Source organism: Lygodium microphyllum, chromosome 17 (genome assembly GCF_053477565.2).
Source record: "Lygodium microphyllum isolate KBCC chromosome 17, Lygodium_microphyllum_v1.1.10, whole genome shotgun sequence".
Taxonomy (NCBI): Eukaryota; Viridiplantae; Streptophyta; class Polypodiopsida; order Schizaeales; family Lygodiaceae; genus Lygodium; species Lygodium microphyllum.
In genome coordinates, this window is record NC_141151.1 from 71,790,271 (window position 1) to 71,812,224 (window position 21,954).

A 21,954-nucleotide genomic window follows, 5' to 3' on the forward strand; every position below is an offset into this window, starting at 1 on the left:
ATTTACAAGTTGAAGGTAGCCTTTTACGGGCTCAAATAGGCTCCGCGCACTTGGAACAAGAAGATAGACTTGTTGCTTGAAAGGAAGTTAGGGTATTGATGTTTTGCTTACTAATCTTGAGCTGTATGTCCACACATTAGCTAGAGTGCATGCTTTGTTCGTGCTTTACGTGGACGATCTCTCATTTTGAAAGGTGACCATGCTAGAAGGTCAAACAGACAAAGGAGGTGCTACATGAGATGTTTGAGATGATTGATATGAGACTTCCCTACTTCTTTCTAGGTCATGAGATTTGGCAGACTTTTGAGGGGGATTTTCATCTCCTAGCAATGGTATGTGTAGGAGCTTTTGACCACTTTTGGGATGGAGGGGTATAAGTCTATTTCTACTCCCATAGATCTAAAATGGAAGGCTATAGCCCATGCAGATTTACATTTTTTTGCTGTAAATTGGGGTTTAATGTTAGCTGAAATTCAATGTTGCCTTATTGTGGATGGCTAATTGTTGATTGTAGCCCACCATCAACAGGAGCCCCATATGTAGTCACTTGCTCTTATGGGTCCAAGGATTGCATTCACGTGCTTGTAGACAACCTACAAGGGCTATCACGGGGGGCAGCTCTTCAACAGCCTCCAATGTCCGGGCTTATTGTTTTAATTATACTCATATGATCAGTAATGCAGGTGTATGAAACATATGAAATCCGGAGTATGATATCGTATTTCAGATTTGACCACTTTTGGGGGGGCGGAAATGACTAGGAAAAGCACAAAAACTTGACATAAAAAAAAAAGGCTGTCACATGCCTATAGACAACATCGTATGGTAACTGCCTACCATTGGTGCTTTAATTGTGTCTTGACTTACATGACTAGAAATCAGTCTGAAATTTTTTTGGCAAATCAATGTTGTGTCTTGATCATTGAATGCCTTATTGGTAGTGACTATTTTGTAGAATCTAAAGCTATTATTGAAGCACATGGGGTCACTAGAAAAGGTAGAGCATCTATTAAAGGCTTACTTTAGAAGATGGCAAGGCTTTGTCAATACCAGTACTCCACTAGGGACTATTACTCTAGTATTTAAGAGTTCTTTGTTCATGAGGAGGCTTAATATGCATCATGAGATTAGAAAGGACTAAAGGTTCACAACGTATTGTCCAATTGATATTTGGATACAATGGTGGAGATGCAATGCTTATGCAGTAGGTGCCAGTTGGACAATATCCCTCATGGGAAAATTGTTCACTTGCCCAAGCGCCCTAGTACAAAGATGATGAAATCATGCAATGCATAGGAGGTAGAGGATCCCTAAGATCCAAGATTTCCACCTGAAAGGGAACCGACAGTAAAAAATAGTAGACAAAGTGAACTAGAGAACCCGAAACTCAACCTTGGGAGAGAAGCCACTAGCTCCGTGCATCCATGCTGGAAGGAATACGAAGGCCTCGCCACCAAGTCGCGGCTGAACCTCTGAGGTCCCGATCTAGGTGGTACCTGAAGATTGTGGGTATCAATAGAAGAGATGATTGGTCGAAGACAGCCACCCCAAGAAAGTAGAGGATGGGTGAAGAACTTCATGTGTAGGAGGTTCCCCCTCTGAGGTAGGAGGTGGAGGGGCCCCCGCTGAAGTCAAAGAAGTAGATGCTTCCTCTGAGGGCAAAGAAATAACATCCCCCTCTGAAGTAGATAGGGAATCCAAAAACTCATGGATCACAAACTCCAAAATGTCTGATGACGAAGGAAGTGCCGCTGGTCGTGCCGAAGAAGGTATATGGGGTGCTGAAGAGCTCCTAGAAGTAGCCTCTTGAACCGGAGTAGTCGAGGGTGGGGAAGGTGGGACTCAGAATGAGCAAGGGGTGGGCAACAGTCGTTGTCTCTCAGTGGAGCAGACTGGGTAGCCAAAGAAGAGGAAGGCGTCGAGCAGCCACTGTCTCTCGAAGAAGCAGAGTGACGAGGAGATGGTATCCAACAATCATTGCCTCTCAATGGAGCGGATTGCAAGTCCGTAGGTCGTGGAAGCCATCATACCTGAAAATAAGTGGGAGAAGACTGCCGTTGGAATTGGGACGATCTCCAAGAGGTCGTAGCACCAATCGATCCCCCATGTGCTCCAAAGAACTTAGTACGCATCGAATGCATCTTATTGCGTCTTATTGCCGTGAGCATAATACTCTGATAGCCGATGCAGAATGATCTTTGTGGCCTAGAAAGGAGAGGTGGCACAAGGAGTGCCTGGTGGAAGACACATGTACTCCGGAGGGGTGGGGAGCAAAGGTCGAAGTCGGCAAGCATCGGTGGTGTGTCCGGTGATGCCATAGTAGGAGCACCCAGTACATCTGTTGTTAAAGAAGCCATGGATACCCGTGTGCCTTGCTGAAGAAGGAAGAGGTCAGCCACCATAAACCACAAACCGCAATGTCCGCCTCAAGGGGTGTGAGGGCAGTGTGAAGCACGAACCGCAATGTTCGCCTCAAGGGGTGGGAGGGTAGTGGAAGGGTTGGAAGTGAGCTGCCAGTGGGAGGAGGATGTGACCGGCAATAAGATGTTGCAACCAGTAGAAAAACGCAGGTGAGGAGAAAGAAAGACTAAAAACGCAGGTAAGATAGCCTGCAGGAGAGAGAAAGACTAAAAACGCAGGTAAAAACAGCCTGCAGGAGAGAAAGACTTAAAATGTAGGTAGTAGGTGAGAGGAAGACTAAAAATGCAAGTAGGACAGCCTGCAGGAGAGAGAAAGACTAAAAACGCAGGCAGGACAGCCTGCAGGAAAGAGAAAGACTAAAAACGCAGGCAGAAGGAGAGAGAGACTAAAACGCAGCCTGTAGGAGAGAGAAAGACTAAAAACGTAGGAAAAAACAGCAGCAGCAGTCAATATGCTGAAATCAGCTCCGAACAGTGTGTGATAGGCTAGAAATAGACACCAGACTGTTGTAGACAGCAATGGCCAGCTTGGACTGCAATGTCCTTCGTGTTTGGGGAAGCTGAAATACCTGAAATCTGCAGAGACGAGATTTTGATGTAGCGGAAGAAGAAGAGAAGTGGATGCCGAACCTGCCACCGGTCTTTGCCTTCACTGGAGTGGAGGATCTTCGTTGCTAGGTGAGCAGATCTGGCTCTGATACCATATCAAAAGATGACGTACCAGCGAGACAGTAGGGTTAGCGGGGAGGAACATGGAGTGAACTCGGCAAACATGGAGAAGAGAAGAGAAGAGAGAAAAAAACTCTGATGAATGGAATGATGAAGTTCTGAATCATGGAGTGAATGTGATACAAGGGAACAAGGGTGCCGTAGCACAAGGAAGATGATGAAGACAGCCATGAACCACGACACAATGTCCTCCTGAAGGGGTGTGAGGGTAGTGGAGAGGCTGGAGAGAAGAGGTGACGGATTGAATGAATCAGCCATGAGGAATGAATGAGAGAGTGGCCTATAAATGGGCACAGTCAGTCTAGGATGGCACCCCTTTTTGGGGCTGCAAACCCTAAACGCAAACCCTTAACACAAAACGCAAACTATGGGTGAAGGGTTTCTCAGCAAGGTTTGTACAATCCTTTTGAGTTGCATGAATCAAAACCCTCGTTTGTTTCTTCTTTTGAGGTACAGGATCTGGATGGCTGTGTATGTGAACTTTAATAGAAGGGGCTCATGAAGCAGACGGAATTCAGGTACATCTATAGCTTCTGTTTCATTTGAGCACGTAACACACACTTCACTTTCCTCCCATCCCACCCTCTTCTATATCACACCTTGATCACCTCTCATCATCCTTTCAAAATCTCGGATTACACTCCACATCCGCTTCACACACACTAGGGGTTGGATCTTCCATCTCCGCTCCTAGCACCTTCTCCTTCTCTACCCCATTCTTTATCTCTTTGCACCATGGTACTTTGTTACAGGGAATGCCACCCTTTAACACAGTGCTTCTCACCTTTCCGCAAATGAGCACACCCATAGCACCTGGGACGATTGTGATGGGCGTCCCCCTCACTATCCCCAGCTTCACATCTCACATGACCACTCAGATGCAGGGGTTTCCATCCTCAGCTTATGGTGCGTCTTCACACTCTCCTTGGATTACACCTACACAGGGATTCCCATCTTCTGCTCCATGTATTCCCATTCCACCTCTTGGGGTTACTCATGTGGCTATCATGCCCATGCCTAGTTAGCCCATCCCTACCTATGGATCCACCTTGCACATTATCCTCATTCTTGGCGGGTACTCTGGGGGCCATTCCCAAGTGCACTGCACTCCCCGATCTTATTTCCATTACACTTTTTGACACTACCCATCTCCGAGCACTATCACTCCTTTTGCAACGGCCAAGAATGCCTTCACGGACAAGACTCATTTTAACGGGTCGAATTTCACCACTTGGTCAAATTTCATGCAACAAGTGCTTGAGTCTCAGGGTCTTTGGGACCTTGTCATTGGTCTAGAGCCTATATAGCTCACCGTGACTACATCCGTCAATGGAGAGCCTACAATGCTATAGCCAATGTTGAGTTGATGCAGGGACTGCTTTTTGAGTTTCACTCTTAGTTACAGTACTTTCCGCTCGCATTAGAGCGTTGAAATCATCTTCTTGATCGCTATGCGGCCTGAGATCATACTTGGTGCATAAATCTCGACTTTGAGCTTCAAGAGTTCTCTATTAAGGAAGCGGATGATCTGAAAGTCAAGCTGGCTGAATATAGGCGGTTACTTGTCGAGTTTGTCACTGCTAGCTCTCCAAAGTCGGATGACGATTAGGTTATGTTCTCTTTGAATAAGTTGCCCGAAAAATACTTCAATTTCATTCAGCACATCATTTTACAACCTCGATTGCCAACCTTCTACAAGTTTGAGTGCCAGTTCTTGCGTTATGTGAGGCTGCATGATCAAGTCCGCAAGAAATCCTCATCACAGCCTTATTCAGTGCAGAGGGGGTTGGTTGCCTCTTCTTCGAGAGGGAAAACCAATAGTGGCAAGAACTCATAAGACGCGAAGGTAAGCCAATCAAAGGGTGACTCCTCTTTCTTAGATGCCACCAAAGAATCTAGATCTATCTAGCAGCTACTCCCTAAGAAAAACCGGTTTTTCACACACTGCAGCAGGCTATGTGGACGAGGAGTGTCGCTCCAAGACCCAAGGTCTTCCACCTAAAAAGCCTTAGCAGATTGCTGTGATTGCATAGTTCAGTGGGGCTACGCCTTCCGCTCTTGCTTCATTTGCTCCTTCAGCACCCGTTGTTGCTGTTGGATATGTGGCCCGAGCACAGCCTTAGCAGATAGTCTCTTTCACTATCCCTGAGGGACTGGCTGATTGGTCTGCAGGTCCCAATCCCGTTGCATTTCATGGATCTGTCTCACCTTCCTCTCCACCTCATCAGGCGTTTCCTTTGCAGAGCCGTGCTACTGGACACACGCAATGGAAGACACCTTAGACTAGCATGTCTCTAGGTCCTTTAGGATACCCTAGGTTAGTCTAGCATCCGTTTTTCACACTCTTAGAGTCGGGCCCATAGGATTCATTGTCCTCACCTTTTCCATTCTTAAGTCTTCTCGCTGCCTTTACTCACACACATACACATTCATTGCATTGTCTTTTCAGTTAGATTTTCTCTTTGTTATGTTTTGCTTTGGAGCATCTCACCATTGACCTCTGTGTTTGCAGATTCTCATCTCTTTTGCAGGGTTTTGTCTTTCAGTGTAGGGCTAACTTGCAGATTGCTTTGGTCCTACGTAGGCTAGAGACGTGAGGATACATACCGTTCCTTTCATGGTTTCATAATCCTAGGAGTGCTTGCTCTTCTTCTAGCATGGAGGTTTGAGGTTTCCCCTCCCGAGGCAGATCATGCAGCATCTCTCTCGATGCTATCATGGCAGTGATTTCCACCTTGCTCTTCCAGTGGGGTGCTTCATCCACTTCATATTCTTCCATTCCTTATGGTTCTCAGCACCACACGAAGACTGACATTAGGCTCCTCTTCTTTCTTTGGCATCTACATCCAGGTTGAGAGGGGGTTTCACCCTTCTTGGTATTCCAGAGGCTTCAGCACTTTGTCTTCGACATCGGCTTCTCCCCCTTGTTGTACTTTCCTCTTTGCATTGCATGAGTTCATCATCTTTGTACTAGGGCGCTTGGGCAAGTGAACAATTTTCCTGCGAGGGACACTGTCCAAGTGGCACCTGCTGTATGAGCATTCTTTAGCATGTAGCATACTTTGCATCTCATTGTGCAGAGCAGCACTTGAGAGCGGATCCTCAGTTGTTTCCATCGGCGGTTGTTGTCACCACACCACTATACTCCTTTATCACATGGATACCTCATTCCTTTTTTTCCCTCGTCATCGACATCCTTGAGTGGATGGGTAAGCTTGTACTGTTTTGTGATGTGTTGGGTGTACCCTCCTTACTCCCGTCTTCTAGGTCGCTATTACTCAATCGGCTGCATCCCATCAAATTTAACTCACTTATAAGAAAAAAAAAAAACAAGTTCAATGTGGTTCCATCCGCCTTTGTAGGGCTTGGTAGGCCACTGGGCAGCTGACGTGCACCCTTTGTCCGATGCCCTGTCCTCTCTGGGGTGACTACTTGGACTCCCTTGGTAAGATAACCATCGCCTTTGTAGTCTTGGTAGGCCATTGGGCAGCCGCCGTGCACCCTTTGTCCGATGCCCTGGTTGCTTTGGGGTGGGATGCCTTGGGGTAAGTAAAATCAAAGTGGCTGGCCTAACCTTTCGGCTCTATTTTGGGCCTAAGAGGGGTTGTTGAGCTAAAACACGCTTTTCAACCGATTAGCATTCTTAAACAGCCCCAAAACACACTTAATTAATGAAAAACCCTAAAAAGGGAAGCAGTCCGAGAGATTGGGGCATCCTTCAACATCTATGAATAGACAGGCTGCCCTCATTGAGCCTATCTCGTTTTTGCAAATTGCAGCCATCAGCACACACACACGTGGCGGTTCAACCCTTTGACTGCTACCTCTCTCTCTCCATCAGCCCTTGTAGTGCCTTGTTGCCTCTCTCTCTCCATCAGCCCTTGGAGTGCCTTGGCGCCTTCCTCCAAGGTGTCGTCCACTGTCTGGCGCCCTCCTACCTGTTGCGTTTGGCCCTATTCCTCATTGCCAGCTCCTCCACCTTCATCTACACCCTGTGTTTGCAACTTCTAGTTGTAGACAACAATTGGCAGCCCTCTTCCTCCATCAGGTGACCTGTTGCTACTGCGTTTGGAGCTCTCCATCACCTGGTGGCAGCTGGTGACCATCTTCCTCCACTTGGTAGTTGCGTTTACAGCCTTCTGTTGGCGTTTTCATCATCATGCATCATCCTTTGTAGTCGCCTACACTCTGGTGATTAGTGTTTGGTGTTCTTCCTCTCTCTTCACAGTTTGATTGGTGGTCATAGACTCCGGATCCCATCTCTGGTGGACGTCACTCTCCAACACACTGCTCTGCCCTTGAGTATATGTACACTCTTACATTCATTTGTAGTATTCATTCGCTTCAGAGTTGTGTTCTTCTCTCCCTTCTTTTGTTTGTGTTTGAGTTTCTGTGTTTGAGTTTTGAGTTTTGCATTTAGGGTTTGGGTTTTGCTTTTTTGTGTTTGTGTCTGTCTCTTTGTGTTTGTGTCGTGTTCATACACTCTGTGTTTCCTCAATGCAAACCCGAGCAGTTTTTCTTAACAGCAGTCCTCTTCACATTTTGGAGTCACTAACATCAAAATGGCATGATTTTTCTTTTGTGTTTTTTTGTAAGCTCTTTGAAGGACAATGGCTGACAGATGCAATTTGCAAGATCAGGTTGACTGTCTTTATGATGAAGACTGTGAGGACCAACATACCAACGACTGGGATTGTGAAGACCGGTGTTATGGGCAATGAGTTCAAGATGATCTTGATGAAGACCATCTTGATCGAGAAGATTGTTGTGAATATCACATTGGAAGTGTTGGTTAAAGTGTTCCATGTGAACTACTTGTTTATCAGAGCAAAGCAAGCAGTCTTAATTCAACTCACTCAACAGCTAAGGCATTGGAATTTGTTAAGTCAGAGGAGATTGACGTAGATGTTGATGATGTGGTGTATAACCTAACTTGGGTTAGTCTGGGTGACCTTGATCCCAGAAGATTTCTAGGACATCATGGATGTTAGAATCATTTTAAGTTGCGTTCAAAGTCCATTATCACCATGATAGCAATAAGCTTGCCAACCTGCTGTTCTCGGAACTCTGGATTTATAAGTAGCTGAAGTTCAGGTCTGCCAACTTGCTGGTTAGGACCATTCTTTTTTATGTTGCATGTTCTCTTATTTCAGGCAGGTATCTATTAACACACTGTCCTGAAAGCATCCCCCGGTTTAAAAGACCAGTTGCATGCCTTCAATTAGGGTATGGCTTCCATAATTGACAACATTGTGTTCCAGATGAGACAATTATTTGATGCCCGTTTTCTGTTAATTCACACAGTAAATATAGAGTCTTAATTGAAAAAAAAGGGGGATCTTTAGTATTAGTGGTGTTTGATGGAATTTAATGCCATGCATGTTTTGAAATAGGTGCCCTTTTGAAAGCTGCATCCATAATGCAATCTGAAAGCTCTTGTTTCTTCATTTGACTGTTGCTGTTATAATTTGGAAGACCTCTTCTTTGCCGTTCCTTTTTGCTGTGGAGAGTTTCTCATTGATACTGAATGTCTTTCTCAGGTTCTTGCATTTTTCCAAGTGAACAAAGACAGAGGGCTCACAGATTCACAGGTCAACTTATAACCTTGACACTGAAGTGCAAGTTATTATGCCATAAACAGTCCTTGAGCATGTTTCATTAACCTTTGAAACACCTGTTTTGATTCAACAATAAGTTAAATCAAAGGATGCTGTGCTGTTTGGTATGGAAGAGGTGAATGACATTGGGCTTGTAGTAATTGCCTTAACTGAATTGGAAGGTCTTGTTGGTGTAACATGTTACAATTAAGCATGCACTCTAAGAGTTCTTTCTATGAGATAGCACCACGAGATTTTAGGGGCTTTGGAGATTTCCTCTTTTTGTATGTGTATCTAAGAAGTTTGTAGGTTGATTTGATGCTTATTAAATGTTGGCAGTGTTCATACTTTTGTATATGAAAGCCGTCCACTTATCTAGTGCAAACATTATCTAAGATATGTAGTCACCCTAATGGATGGTGGACTGTGTGCCTTATGGACTGATTTCAGGTTGCTGCAAATAGGACGGTTTTTGGAACAAATGGTACTTCCCTATTTCCTGTTGTTCAGTCTGATGCATTTTTTGGAGAGGCTTTGGATTCCTTGTGTTTTAGGAAGATTGAAATGCTTTAAGAATATTCTGTTTAATGAGCTTTATGTGATTCTTAAAGGTGTTACTTGACTTATTATTTTCAGAAAGAACAATTATATGCAGTATCTATGAATATGCTCAGAAAATATTGAACTCTCTTTTCCTAGCCAGCTTATTGTACGAAGTGTCTGCCAACTAACATGCTGAGTGGAAAAGCGATGTTAGTAGCCAAAGCTGTACAGATGGTGGAGTTTTTTGTCTTGGGATGCATTTGGCAAGCTGATCTTCGCCGTTTTTGGCCATGTGTGTGTGTGTGTGTGTGTGAATCAGCACAAGTTGAATCTTGGCTGTGTATTAGTTTGACTCCAACTTTAGACAGTTTCAGCTATTTAGAATGATGGTGCAGTGTGTATGTGAGTCAGGGCAGCAGTGAGATTAGTCACAGGTGCATTGGAGATCAGCTTGGAAGCTCTGAAGCACCATTGAGCATGCGCAAAATAGGCATGATGCAACAAACCACTGGAAAATCAACAATTTGTATTCAATTTGGGGCAATCCCTTAGTAATCTAAAGAAACTGGAAGGGGTGCCAAACTTGGGGCAATAGATGTCTACGTGTTGAGTAGGAGCATTCTAGCTCCCTTTTTTGTGATTAATTTCTTTGCTGAATTTTTAGTATGTTGCTGTAATTATCATGCTCAAGGTTAACTCCCTTTGGGTTTCCAAAGGCCACCTTCATGCTTCCCTTGCTTGGACATCACCATTTTCTTTAAGAAGGCGACTTCTGGTCGTCTAAAGGTACAAAGATAGCTGTTTGGCTTGCTGTAATTTGATTACAACAGGGTTTAGCTTGCTGAAAGTTTGGCAAAGAGCAATTAGTGGAAATGTCCCACAACAGTGGCGATATGTGAGGAATAGGAATCATCTTCTTGAGAGAGGCACTATGTGTGAAACCAACCTTCTTGGATAGGGTGGTAAATAACATGATTTAACACTAATAAATTTACAAAACTGAAATGCACACTTTACCATACAATCTTGGACATTGGACAGCCCATTGACCCAAAAACTGGCGCCCCTTGCGGTATTTCTTTAACTTTTATTGCAAATGGATGGAGTAGAATTGAGATCCTTTGATATACTCCGCTAATCCAAGTGCCATTAGTTATCAAAACTAACTAGCAAGCCTCCAAACAAATTTGCCCCTTGGTTTGCTTAGGGATTGGCCTTCACCTTGCTCCTTGAAAGACAAATTTAACTCCAAATTTGATATTGGCTAGTTGGTCTCTTGGATCTCCTTGAAATTCCTCAATTTTAGCTCTTGGAATTCAAGTCCCAGGCTCTAAATTCTGAGCATGCATCCCAAGGTGGTTGTCAAACCTTAATTTCTACCCTAAATTAGGGTTTACAAGAGCAAAGATTGGCTGAAATCTCTCTCTCTAATATGACTCAAATTGCTGGAAAATGTTGAGATAACTTGAGAGATGACTGGGGGATGAGAGATAATGCTATAGGGAGAAATTTCAAAGTTTCATTGCGAGAAATGCTCAAGAATTGTTCCTGCCTTGCTCAAATAGCCATGGAAGTAGTTATCTACAGCTTAGGACCACCAGAAAGATTGCTGCCTCCTCCTGTATGTTGTCATCTATACCAGAAGGACCTTGGGCTTTTGTCACTTGCCCTTTGAGGACTCCAAACTGTTGTCACTTGCTGTAGAATTGGTCTATGGTGACTGCAAATCACATCAGCAGCATCTCCTTACTCTCTAATAGTCTCCTCCTCTCTCTCAATGGCTATAACAAACTTTCACCAGCCCCTAAAAACGTTTTTCCCACTTGCATGGGCAAGTTTTGCCAAGTGACAGTCTTCTAATCTCATTTTTGAGTATTATTCAGCCTATTAAATTAATTTTCAGAATATTAATTGTGAAAATTATTTTAATAATTATTCTAGTGCTTAAAAAATTACTTTCATGAGCCAGTAATTAAATTGGCTAGGTCAATTTGCCTTCCAAGTATCCTTGAGCAATTATTAGCCCTTAGATCGGCATTAATTAATTAATTAATGGGTAGTCTCTAATGTCACCACTAACATTAGTGGCCAATAAATTGATCAAGGCTAAAATCTGACACCGAGTACCACCTAGTACGTGTCAGATATAACTTATTACAACTTTTGTCTTTGGCACCATCTGATATCACGGGGTCCTAGGTCCCACAGTGAAATAATTGATGCACACCTCACATATGGAAGCCACATTAGCACATTTGATTAACTTTTAATCAAATGCTAAGCAAATCAATAAAATCTCACGTTCTCATGACAATATGCATGCTTTCAGTCACCTAATACAAGAAATGCTTCAAGACATTATGCAAGCAATGCAATTGATGACCATGCAACTCTTTCTTAGGTAGTTCTATAGGCACATTAGCACATTGATTAACTTTTAATCAAATGCTAAGCAAATCAATAAAATCTCACGTTCTCATGACAATGTGCATGCTTTCAGTCACCTAATACAAGAAATGCTTCAAGACACTATGCAAGCAATGCAATTGATGACCATGCAACTCTTTCTTAGGTAGTTCTATAGGTTCACGAGGAACATGAAGAAAATGCGATGTTTAGGGCACAATTGGTTAGTGTAAGTGTAGTGAGCACATTGCACTAACCACCTCGTTTTGTTGAATTTTATGTAATATTTAGGGCAGAAGTGATTAGTAATGAGCACATGGTGAGAGTTGATTCAATAACCTTAGTTTTGCTGAATTCAGGTATGCTGTACTTGCATCTTGAAAGGGAAAAAGGTCGGGTTCTTGGTCTAGATGGCCAAGTGAGGCTTATTGGCGGCCATCATAGCTGAAGGCATTGGACTGGTGCCCATAGTGCTGAATGTACAAGGACCTGCAATAAAGCAGTTTACTAATGCACAAGGGAGTAGTGTTCAGCATGCTTCTGATGGACAGCAGACAATTCCTTAGCCATCTACACATACAGATTATTTTGGGAGTTGTTCAACATTCAAAGCTATGGCTGGGAATATGAAATCAGCCCTCCTTGCCAGAAAGTGTTAGAGTGCAGCGAATGAAAGCTTATGACCGGACTGAAAGAAAGGAACAAGGAGAGAGGAGAGAAAGAGACAATAGAACACAAAAATCTGCAGTGAATGAATGCTGAACAAAGGGAGCAGATATGTACAACATGCTACGGAATGTGTCCGCCGAAGATCTCTCACCCTGCATACACTGAATTTGAATGTATGTGACCCAGGCTGGGTTGCCTATTAATAGGCTGTGTAAAACTGACTGATTGCACATAAACTGCACAAAAATAATAAAAAAACTGTTGTGATTGCAGGCTGCCTGCCACATGGCATTTGCCTGACCTGCTTGCCTTGTCTGGCTCTATCCAACCTTGCCCGAACTGCTGCCAACTGCTGCATACTGTCCGGCTTGATCAGGAAATGCATGAATCTGCCTGAACATGCCTATACACTACTTGTGTCCGTCTAGGGGATGACCAAATCTCTAACACCCCCTCTTAGATCCTGCACGTAGCATAAGTTCAAGGCTCTTTAGTGCTATCGAAGAACCGCATGAGAAAAAGCCTTTGTAAATAACTCCGCCAAGTTATCCTTTGTCTTACACTATACTACATCAATTGTCTCATCCAATATCTTTTCCTTAATGTATTTGCTTCATTCTAGCATGGAACATAGGATTTTGTATCAAAGCAATGCAACTCTGATTGTCGAAATGAAGTGTAGTGGGACATGTCAGCAGGCAACCAAGCTCTTCTAGTGATCTTCGAAGCCACACACACTCACATGTGGTAGAAGTCACCACTCTATACTTCACCTCTGTAGATGATAGGGCAACTATAGGTTGCTTTTTACTACTCCAAGAGATAGCACTTGCACCCAAAGAAGCAATAGCCAATTGTTAACCTCTTGTGGTTAATGTCTCTAGTCTAGTGTGAATCTGTCTAGCCTTGAACAACAAGGGTTGTATCTTAATGTGCTTTGTCCAAGCATGGAACATAGGATTCCGTGCCAAAGTAATGCAACTTTGATGGTTGCAGTAAAGTGTAGTAGGAGCTGTCTGTGGGCAGCCAAGCTCTCCTAGTAACCTTCAAAGCCACATTGTCTCACATGTGTTAGAAGATGCTACTTTATACTTTGCCTTTGTAGATGATAGGGCAACTATGGGCTCATTTTTACTACTCCAAGAGATAGCACTTGCACCCAAAATAAAGCGATAGCTAGTTGTTAACCTCACTCATGAACCATGCAAGAAAACCAGTAGCAAAGCACAAAACAATCTAAGTATTGAGGAGCCATATCAATGATCTAATCAACAGCCTCTAGCAGGTAGCATGTGCTGTTGGTGAATGCCTTTGTAGATGATAGGGCAACTATGGGCTCATTTTTACTACTCCAAGAGATAGCACTTGCACCCAAAATAAAGCGATAGCTAGTCGTTAACCTCACTCATGAACCATGCAAGAAAACTAGTAGCAAAGCACAAAACAATCTGAGTATTGAGGAGCCATATCAATGATCTAATCAACTGCCTCTAGCAGGTAGCATGTGCTGTTGGTGAATTTGGATGGGCTATAGCCTTCCAGTTTAGATCCATGGGAGTAGAAATAGATTGACATCCCTCCAACTCAAAGGTGGTCAAAATCTCATGCACGTATTGCTATTGAGAGATGAAAATGCCTCTGGTTGTTTGCTAAATCTCATGACCTAGAAAGATAAGCACAAGGTGTGGCTGGTTGCTAAAGGGTTCGCACAGTGGCAAGGAGTCGATTTCCATGATATCTTTGCACCTATAGCTTGGATGGCTACCATTAGGGCCGTTCTTGCCTTCGTTAGCCCATAGGAGATGGCTAGTTTATCAGCTACATGTGAAGCCTACCTTCCTAAATGGTGATTTGAAGGAGGAGATCTATGTTGAGCAGCCTTCTAGCCTTTTTTCATCAGATAGCCAAGTTTACAGGTTGAAGAAGGACATTTACGGTCTCAAAGAGTCTCCACGTGGTTGGAATGAGAAGATAGACTCTACCTCCACAGGAAGCTAGGGTATCGACGCTCCACTATTGATCCCCAGTTGAAGGTCCACACATCAACTTGAGGGCACAATGTGTTCATGATTTGTGTGGACGATCTCATTTTGACAATTGATCTAGTCAACTGTGAAACCCAAGAAACAATGACCAACATGATGAATCGTTCAAGACACTTAGGAGGAAGTTCGAATGACTTTCAAACCATGCAACCATGCCCAGAAGGCCAAGCAAACAAAGGAGGCACTACATGATATGTTCAAGATGATAGACATAGAACTTTACTTGCAAAGCCTCCTTCATGGAGGTGGACTCTCTATCATGCATGGCATGAGTCATTAAAAAATAGTTACTATAAACAAGCTTGGTGGAATGTACTTGATTCCTTTGAGATAGCCGTGGGTCGTCTTGCAACTGATACTTCTTAGGAACTCCCTTAATGCTTGCATCACGCAGTGTCTCATGTGCTCAACGAGGAGGAGGCCGGTACTCCCCTCGTTGCTCTACCTCTATTTTAGTTTGTAGGACAACCACCGGTGCCGACTCTAAGGGTGAATCGAGTGGTGAAGCAAACTCCTCCTCCATTGATTGTGGAGCCTCAAGAGGCGTAGGATCCAAAGGCAATGGCTTAGGTGCCCAAGTGTCAACTTGATCTCCAAGTACAAGGTGCTCCTCACCCCTTTCTATAACTAGAAACTCCACAAACCAAACATATCGACTTGTGTAGACCTCCTAGAAATGGGATCATAAAGCTTGTACCCCTATGATTATGAGCTACATCCCACAGACACCTGTTTTGGAAGTTGGGTTGAACTTATCTCTTTGTTTTAATGTCTCTGGCTAGATCTGTCCCAAGTATGCAATGGCATCTATCCTCCGCAATTTTTGTCAATGTCCCCCATTGCTCAAATTAATTTTTCCTATCACCATGACTCACATGTTAACTTAATTTCACATGTGCATGACTTAGTTATCCCTAGAGAAATAAGTTCAAAATTCATGATGGAGAGACCTCGCTATTAGAATCCTGCAATCATCCTTAGTTGCATATTGCGGTGAGACAAAAGCATTAATTTCCATTGGAAATACATGCGGCATCAAAGTCAAACATCATTTGCAGCTATTGCTTAACCATGCTAATGCCTATAGCATGCTGAAATTTCCAGCCACTAAATCCAAGTTACAATCCACACATGTATCATAATTGCCGTCAGAGCTAAAGGCAATAGACCAATATGCCTAAAATCCAAATATGTTTTGACCATTCCAAGGCAAGGTAATGCAAGAACCTTGTATAAACAATGCCTCAATGCAAATATGTATCACTTGCAAATATATAGTTTTAGAGCCATGGTACAACTATAGGCATTTACAATCTAGTCCACAGTGACTAGTAGACTGAATCCAGGAAGAAATACTGTCAACATACAACACCTTGAATGATACCAAAGTACATCCAAGACCACTAGATATCGGAGCTAGTCCACTCAAGTGTTGAGAAACCTGGTCTTTCAGTACATTTCTACTTCATTCCTTTTGTTTTTGTACTGATAGCCCCAAAAAAGTGTTTGGCGTCCACTTACTAGGGCGCTACTCAAGAGAGTATGTGCCTATAAATATGGCACTGACTCTCCCCATTCGACATCTCTCATACTGTCGCCAGGTGTGGAGGATGATATGAGACTTCAAAATGCAGCCTAGAAAGGTTGTCACTAGGTGTGGGATGCTGATGCCAGCAGAGTCAGAGAGTCACCAAGTAGCTAGTGAGTAGTTGGCCAGCTCGACGATGGAGATTGTAGCCAAAATGCAATGCACATGTGTCATGAAGAAGAATAGGGTGCTTGACAACAGGGGAGCATGGGCCATGAATTGCAATGTCCTTGAGCTGGAGAGGAGAAGAATGTGTGGGAGAATGACTAAGAGTGCCAGGAAGTATAGACACCTAAGTGGCCCAACCCTTGGTCTCAGCTTTGCATATCAAGTGAGATTTGTAGAGACTAAGGGAGTGTTCTCAGCACTTTGTTGATGAATATTGTGCTCTCAATATATATTTTATCAGGCCAAGAGGGCCATTGCATTTCCTTCCTAGGGTGTGGGTGCTTCTGACCTATGTGCTGCTGTTGAATTTGTTATGTAGGTTATTTGGTTTGCATTCAAGGAGGATTTCTGTAATGTTTTGAGCTATGACTAATGGTGCTTGCTCATGTCATATAGGTGAAAGAGTCTATATATATTAAACTAATAGTCATCCATCTTTTTAGTTGCTTTGTGGATCTTGTCTATGCTTACAAAGCAATGAGTAACCTTTTTGTGTGCAAGCTTAATCTTGGTATGTTGAGCTCTGGCTACAAGCGCCTGCTTTGGTTGAGTAGGTGGAATTGCGTGGCACCCATTTTGACCATAGAGTGGAAGCACCATGATTTTTGGCCAGCTCCTAGTAGGCAACTCTACTCTAGATTTTTACTTTTTTTCCCTTTTTAAGTATGTTGTGAATATTTCAATTGGTAGTGTGGAATCATGACTTTTGGTCCTTCACTACTAGGCAACTCTATTGTACATTTTTGTTTCTTGTTTTTCAATTATGCCATGAGTTTTAAGGGAATTGAGGAAGAAAAGAGAGATAAGATTCGAATTTAAAAGACTCTCAACCTAGTTATTTTTGTGAGAGGCAACTCAGAAAATGCAATTGTGCCATTCTTGCTTCAACGACAGACAACAATATTTTCTAAGCCTGCCTTCTATGAAGTGTTCACTTTGTTGTCATTGCTTTGTATGCATAATGTATGGAATATTGCAACTCTAATGTCCTTGTGGTTGTTGTCATTTTATTTGGAGGAAAGTGATAAAGTTACTAAACCCTTTCTTTTTTTGTTTTTGTTTTTTTGGTGGGTGGGTTCGGTTGGATGTGATTCTTAATAGAACTGCCCTCTGAGCCAAGTAAGTCTGTCCTTGCAACTCATTTCAGCTTTACAAATGATTGTTTAATTTAATTTGGAAAAAAAAAGGAAAAAAAACTGTTTAGCTTTACGATTGTTTTAGTTTTTCAGGATATTTATCACTTCTAGCAAGTGATATGCATGCCAAAAATTTCATTTTTATACATCTATTACACTGAACAGGACACACATGTTAATGTCGTTGAAAAACTGGTTTTAAAGTTGGTACTCCAGATGGTGGTAGCTTATCCATAATCGTGAAAAATATGAGCTACTGTAGAATAGATAGGAATAACACTAAGAGAGTCTCTACTTCATAGCATTGATGAAGTATCTATTTGTCCAGTTTTCAACCACTCCGTGTAATGATCTCTTTGATGCTTATATTCCATGTTAGGTTGGTTCTTTCTCACCAAAGAGACTTATGAGGATCTATTGGGCCTTTATCTAGTTTTCTAATATTTAGATTAGCATGAATCTCCAGAAAACAGCTTAGAAGTAAAGTGGTAAGGTCAGCATGACTTTTCACAAAACAACTTAGAAGTATAGTGGTTGTTTGATCTTGTGAGTGAGTTACTTTGTTATACTGCAGTTTTTCCTCAGTCTGCAGTGTTAAAAATCACATTGTAGTACCATGTTATCAAATTTGGATCCAAAAACAAACCAGTTAATGCATATTTGACCTAAATGATGTTGGGCCTTTTAAAATATTAAAGAAAAGGATTTCCAGTCAGTGTGCCTCTAGGTTAGCTTAGGATTCTAGTTGATTCATAGTTCTAAAGGCATAAAGGCAAAGGTATCAAATATATTCAAGCAAAATGCCAAGCCTTTTCCAGCACTAGAAGCACATGACAACAGTAAGATTGAAAATTTACTGTCACTATGTCAAAAATTCTGGGAAGCTGGTCACTTGAGAGGTCGTAAGTTACCAAACTAGTTTAGGTCTATTAACCTGATTGGTTCAACTAATCAATAGCAAACAATATGAAAAATCAATTTGTGGTATCTTTTGCAACTTCCTGCAGCACACATGGCAGCTGTGCTGCTCAGTTTTGACCTTTTGCTTTTTTTTGTCCTCCTTTGTACTGCCATGGTGCTATCTGGTTTTATTGTTGACATGGCAGTGTTGCTGTAAAAGCATTCCCATGGAAACCAAGGGGGCATATGGGCGATTAAGTTTCTTGCACATAAGTACACTGGCAGATCTCAGGTTTCACCTGTAATATGGAGGCCTGAAGCATCTATGGGCTGATTTGGAATTGGTGCTTTCCAAGAGTACTGTTTCCATGCTGGTGACTGTGAATGTTTGCTGACTTTACCTTGGGCCTCTTGTTGTTGAGTAGATCCTGCCTTGTGGATGCCATGCCCCTTGAGGCCTCCAGCTGTGTGGTCTTGTGCCATTGGTTGCCCTACTTGGCTGTAGTGCAGTTTTGGTGCATGCTGACACACATGTTTACAGGCTGTTTTCCAATGTTACACACAATTGATATGGTGCGAATGAACCTATTGCAGGTCGGAGGGGGACTATCTACAGCTCTTTCCTAGTGGTCTTGAGCAGGTGTATCTCTTCAATTGCTGGTGAGTAGCTGGTTATTAGGTTTGGGGTGAGCTAATTGGTGGATTGGTAGGGAACAGAGTTTATGGCTTGTCTTCGTTCCTGATGAGTGGATTAGGGCAAACTGAATGGATTAACCATAAGTTATGAAAAACAAATATCAAGAGCCAGTTGCCCCCAGGTTGTGGAAGATTGTCGAGAGCAAGAAGTGAAGCCTAAGGTTTCTGAATCTTAAGCATCCTTGTAAAGTAGCTGTCATAAATGATGATGATGGCTTGCTGCTTACCCGAGTGGCTAGTGGCAGTTGGCCCAACAGTGGTGGAGGATTGGGAGGGGAGAGATGTCCTGGTTGACATCAGAGTTTTTGGGCCTTTTGTGTGTGTGGGGACGATCTCTTTCATTTGGCCCCAATGTTTTGAGTGCCTGGCCCTTTTAGGATTTCTCTAGAGTTTTGATCAATTGCTGTGTAGGCATGCTCTTTTAATCTTTGTCATTGCGGTTGGTGTTTTGTGCATTGTTGCTCAGGTTGTCTCTTGTAAATTTCCATCCTGGCTACAGGTGTAGTGACACACATTTTGAGGAGGCAGCTGGGGTGTCAACTATGAACTATGAATGCCTTCACTCAAGTGACTCCAGTAAAACAAACTAGAGTTACTTCATATAAAAGTGGTTCAGCTGTTGATCCAGGAGATTAGAGATCATTCCAACATTTTACAGATGCTGTATGCAAGTAGAAGCAGATTATGTGGCTAAAAGTGTGTTAGCTGAGCTGAGGAGCAACTAATATAACAGAAGGCAAATTTATGAGAGAGAGGCCTCATACTTGAGAAGTGTCCTACAGCATTCCTGCTCCATAGGGACTTCAGCCCAGGAAGGTAGATTTACCTAATTGCTCATGAGAGGCATGCTTTTGGCTGGATAGCATTAGGCCTATAGCTTTATGTATACTTACCATGTCTGCTGATCTCCTGCATTCTAATCTGATCACAAATATGATCACCAGAATAGGTACTGCTGCCAAAAGATTTTCAAGTCTGAATTCTTACATGGCTGTGTTGTATAGTTGCTGGTCTGAGAGCCAAAGATTCCAAGACGAGTGGCAATTAAAATAGTGATATGAAATTGAGAAGTATAGTGCATGAAAAGATAAGTCTTACATAACAATGAAGTCTCCAGCTTTTTGATGTGGTTACCAGTCATTGTTTGTACTGAAGCTGCATGATGTCATGGCAGGGACACCTTTTTGGAAGCTTGTGCTCAGGCAGTTCAATGATTTGCTTGTAAAGATTTTGATAGTTGCAGCAGTTGTGTCATTCATTTTAGCCCTCATCAATGGGGAAACTGGCTTGAGTCCTTTCCTGGAGCCCGCTGTGAGTGTTACTTGGTGTGCTTTTTGAAAGGGATGAAATCGTCCGAAGCAGCATGTCTGACAAAATGCCTTTGTGTATGTTCCATTTTTGTCTGTCTCCCATCTTTTGAAACTCATCAAGTAAAATCTATTGTGGGTCCAGGTTATTTTGATGATCTTGGCTGCCAATGCAACAGTTGGAGTGATCACTGAGACAAATGCAGAGAAGGCACTCCAGGTTCAAAAATCTTATCTAAAAATGCTGTTGATAGTATCTGATAACTCTAATGAATTAAAAATGGGAGTTTCTGAGTATTTATCACTTTGACTATCATGCATTTAACTCTACAGGAACTCAAGGCCTACCAAGCTGATGTTGCTACAGTTTTAAGGAATGGTGTGTATCTAGTGACTTCAAGTTGAAGTTCTTTACGTTCCATGTCTCAAACCACTTATCGTGATCTTAGATATTCTTTTTGCTATATACTTATGCAAGTAATTTCTTAAAATGCTGTATTGAGATAGCTTTCAAGTTCCTCATAGAACTTCAAAGCTCGTGTTTTTTTGCAGGATCTTGAAATATGAAATAACATCATAGCAAGTAAAAACACGCTTCAGTAGATCTGATAACAGTGAATCAAACTTCATTGCATTTTACAGGCCTTCTTTCAATTGTGCCAGCTTCAAATCTTGTCCCTGGAGACATTGTTGAGGTGTCAGGTGTGCACATGTCTCATGCCTAACTGACAATGTGTGCATAGCCTTTCCATTCCCAAACCACCTAACTTTCTGCTGCTCTTTGATGCTTTGATAAGTTGGCTCTCAAGTCCCTGCTGATATGAGACTGATTGAGATACTGAGCAACCAACTTAGAGTTGATCAGGCCATCTTGACAGGTACATTTTTCAGTGCCTTGCATCTAAGGTAGCAGGGTATAATGGCTACCCTTGAAATAATTTGATCTGAAACTGCTTGCCACTGAAAATTATTGATTGTATGCTGTAAAAATCATGAACAACTGTTCTTTGACCTGAAAAATCTTAATATTACACTTTCCTACTAGAAGCTGAGCAAAATGCTTTCAATTGGTAGGATATTCTATTGTATGCTCAGGCTTGCCTTGAGAAAGGCTTTCATATCAAAAGAGGTTCAGAAGAGTGGGAGTGGATGAATAGCTTCAGAAGAGGTGCTATGTTGAATTTGCAGGTTTGCTGTCCCGAAAAATGGCAGTGAGAGAAGGGAAACATACTACTAGAGTGAGAATAGGACAAAACAATGGGAGTACCACGTGTGTATTGCTTATGAAAGAGTGCATATAATCATGCAAAACAACGTAAGTTTTCGCAAGTAGTGAGCCGAAGATGTTGCTTGAAATGTCCAAGGTTTTTTAAATAATATCAATACTATCATTTTGGATTCATCGTCACAACTCACAACTCTTATAAGAACAGTAATAATGAGTAAAGCATTCAACAACAATGGAATGACACATTAGTCAATAACTAAGATTGATTGCAAGGAAAGTACTGTATGTATAATTAAATATACTATCTTGTTCACAAAGGTTGCAGATGCATAATTCCATCACAATGGTAAAGAAACACTAGCACCATGACATGAAGCAATGACATGCTAGTAAAACATGCACGTAGTATCCATAACATCATATCAGATAGACATGGTTTCTTCCTTTGTGGTTTCTTCCATTCTGGATTTTAGTCTCATATCAGAGGAGGAGTTTCAGGAGTACTCATGCATCACCTATAGT

The 21,954-nt window shown here is 42.3% G+C and overlaps 1 protein-coding gene across 4 annotated transcripts in view; it reads left to right on the plus strand.

Moving 5' to 3' along the window:
• Positions 1-21,954, plus strand: part of ECA3 (endoplasmic reticulum-type calcium-transporting ATPase 3) — a 193,159-nt gene that overhangs the window by 26,697 nt on the left and 144,508 nt on the right. For 3 of the 4 annotated variants that reach the window (XM_087697630.1, XM_087697631.1, XM_087697627.1), the window contains exons 2-9: positions 8,690-8,740; positions 9,197-9,230; positions 17,267-17,284; positions 20,072-20,208; positions 20,350-20,424; positions 20,538-20,583; positions 20,847-20,906; positions 21,002-21,082. In XM_087697630.1, the coding sequence (XP_087553756.1) occupies positions 8,690-8,740; positions 9,197-9,230; positions 17,267-17,284; positions 20,072-20,208; positions 20,350-20,424; positions 20,538-20,583; positions 20,847-20,906; positions 21,002-21,082 (502 nt within the window). The remainder of the gene's footprint in view (positions 1-8,689; positions 8,741-9,196; positions 9,231-17,266; positions 17,285-20,071; positions 20,209-20,349; positions 20,425-20,537; positions 20,584-20,846; positions 20,907-21,001; positions 21,083-21,954) is intronic. The other variant, XM_087697629.1, reaches the window with a different exon arrangement.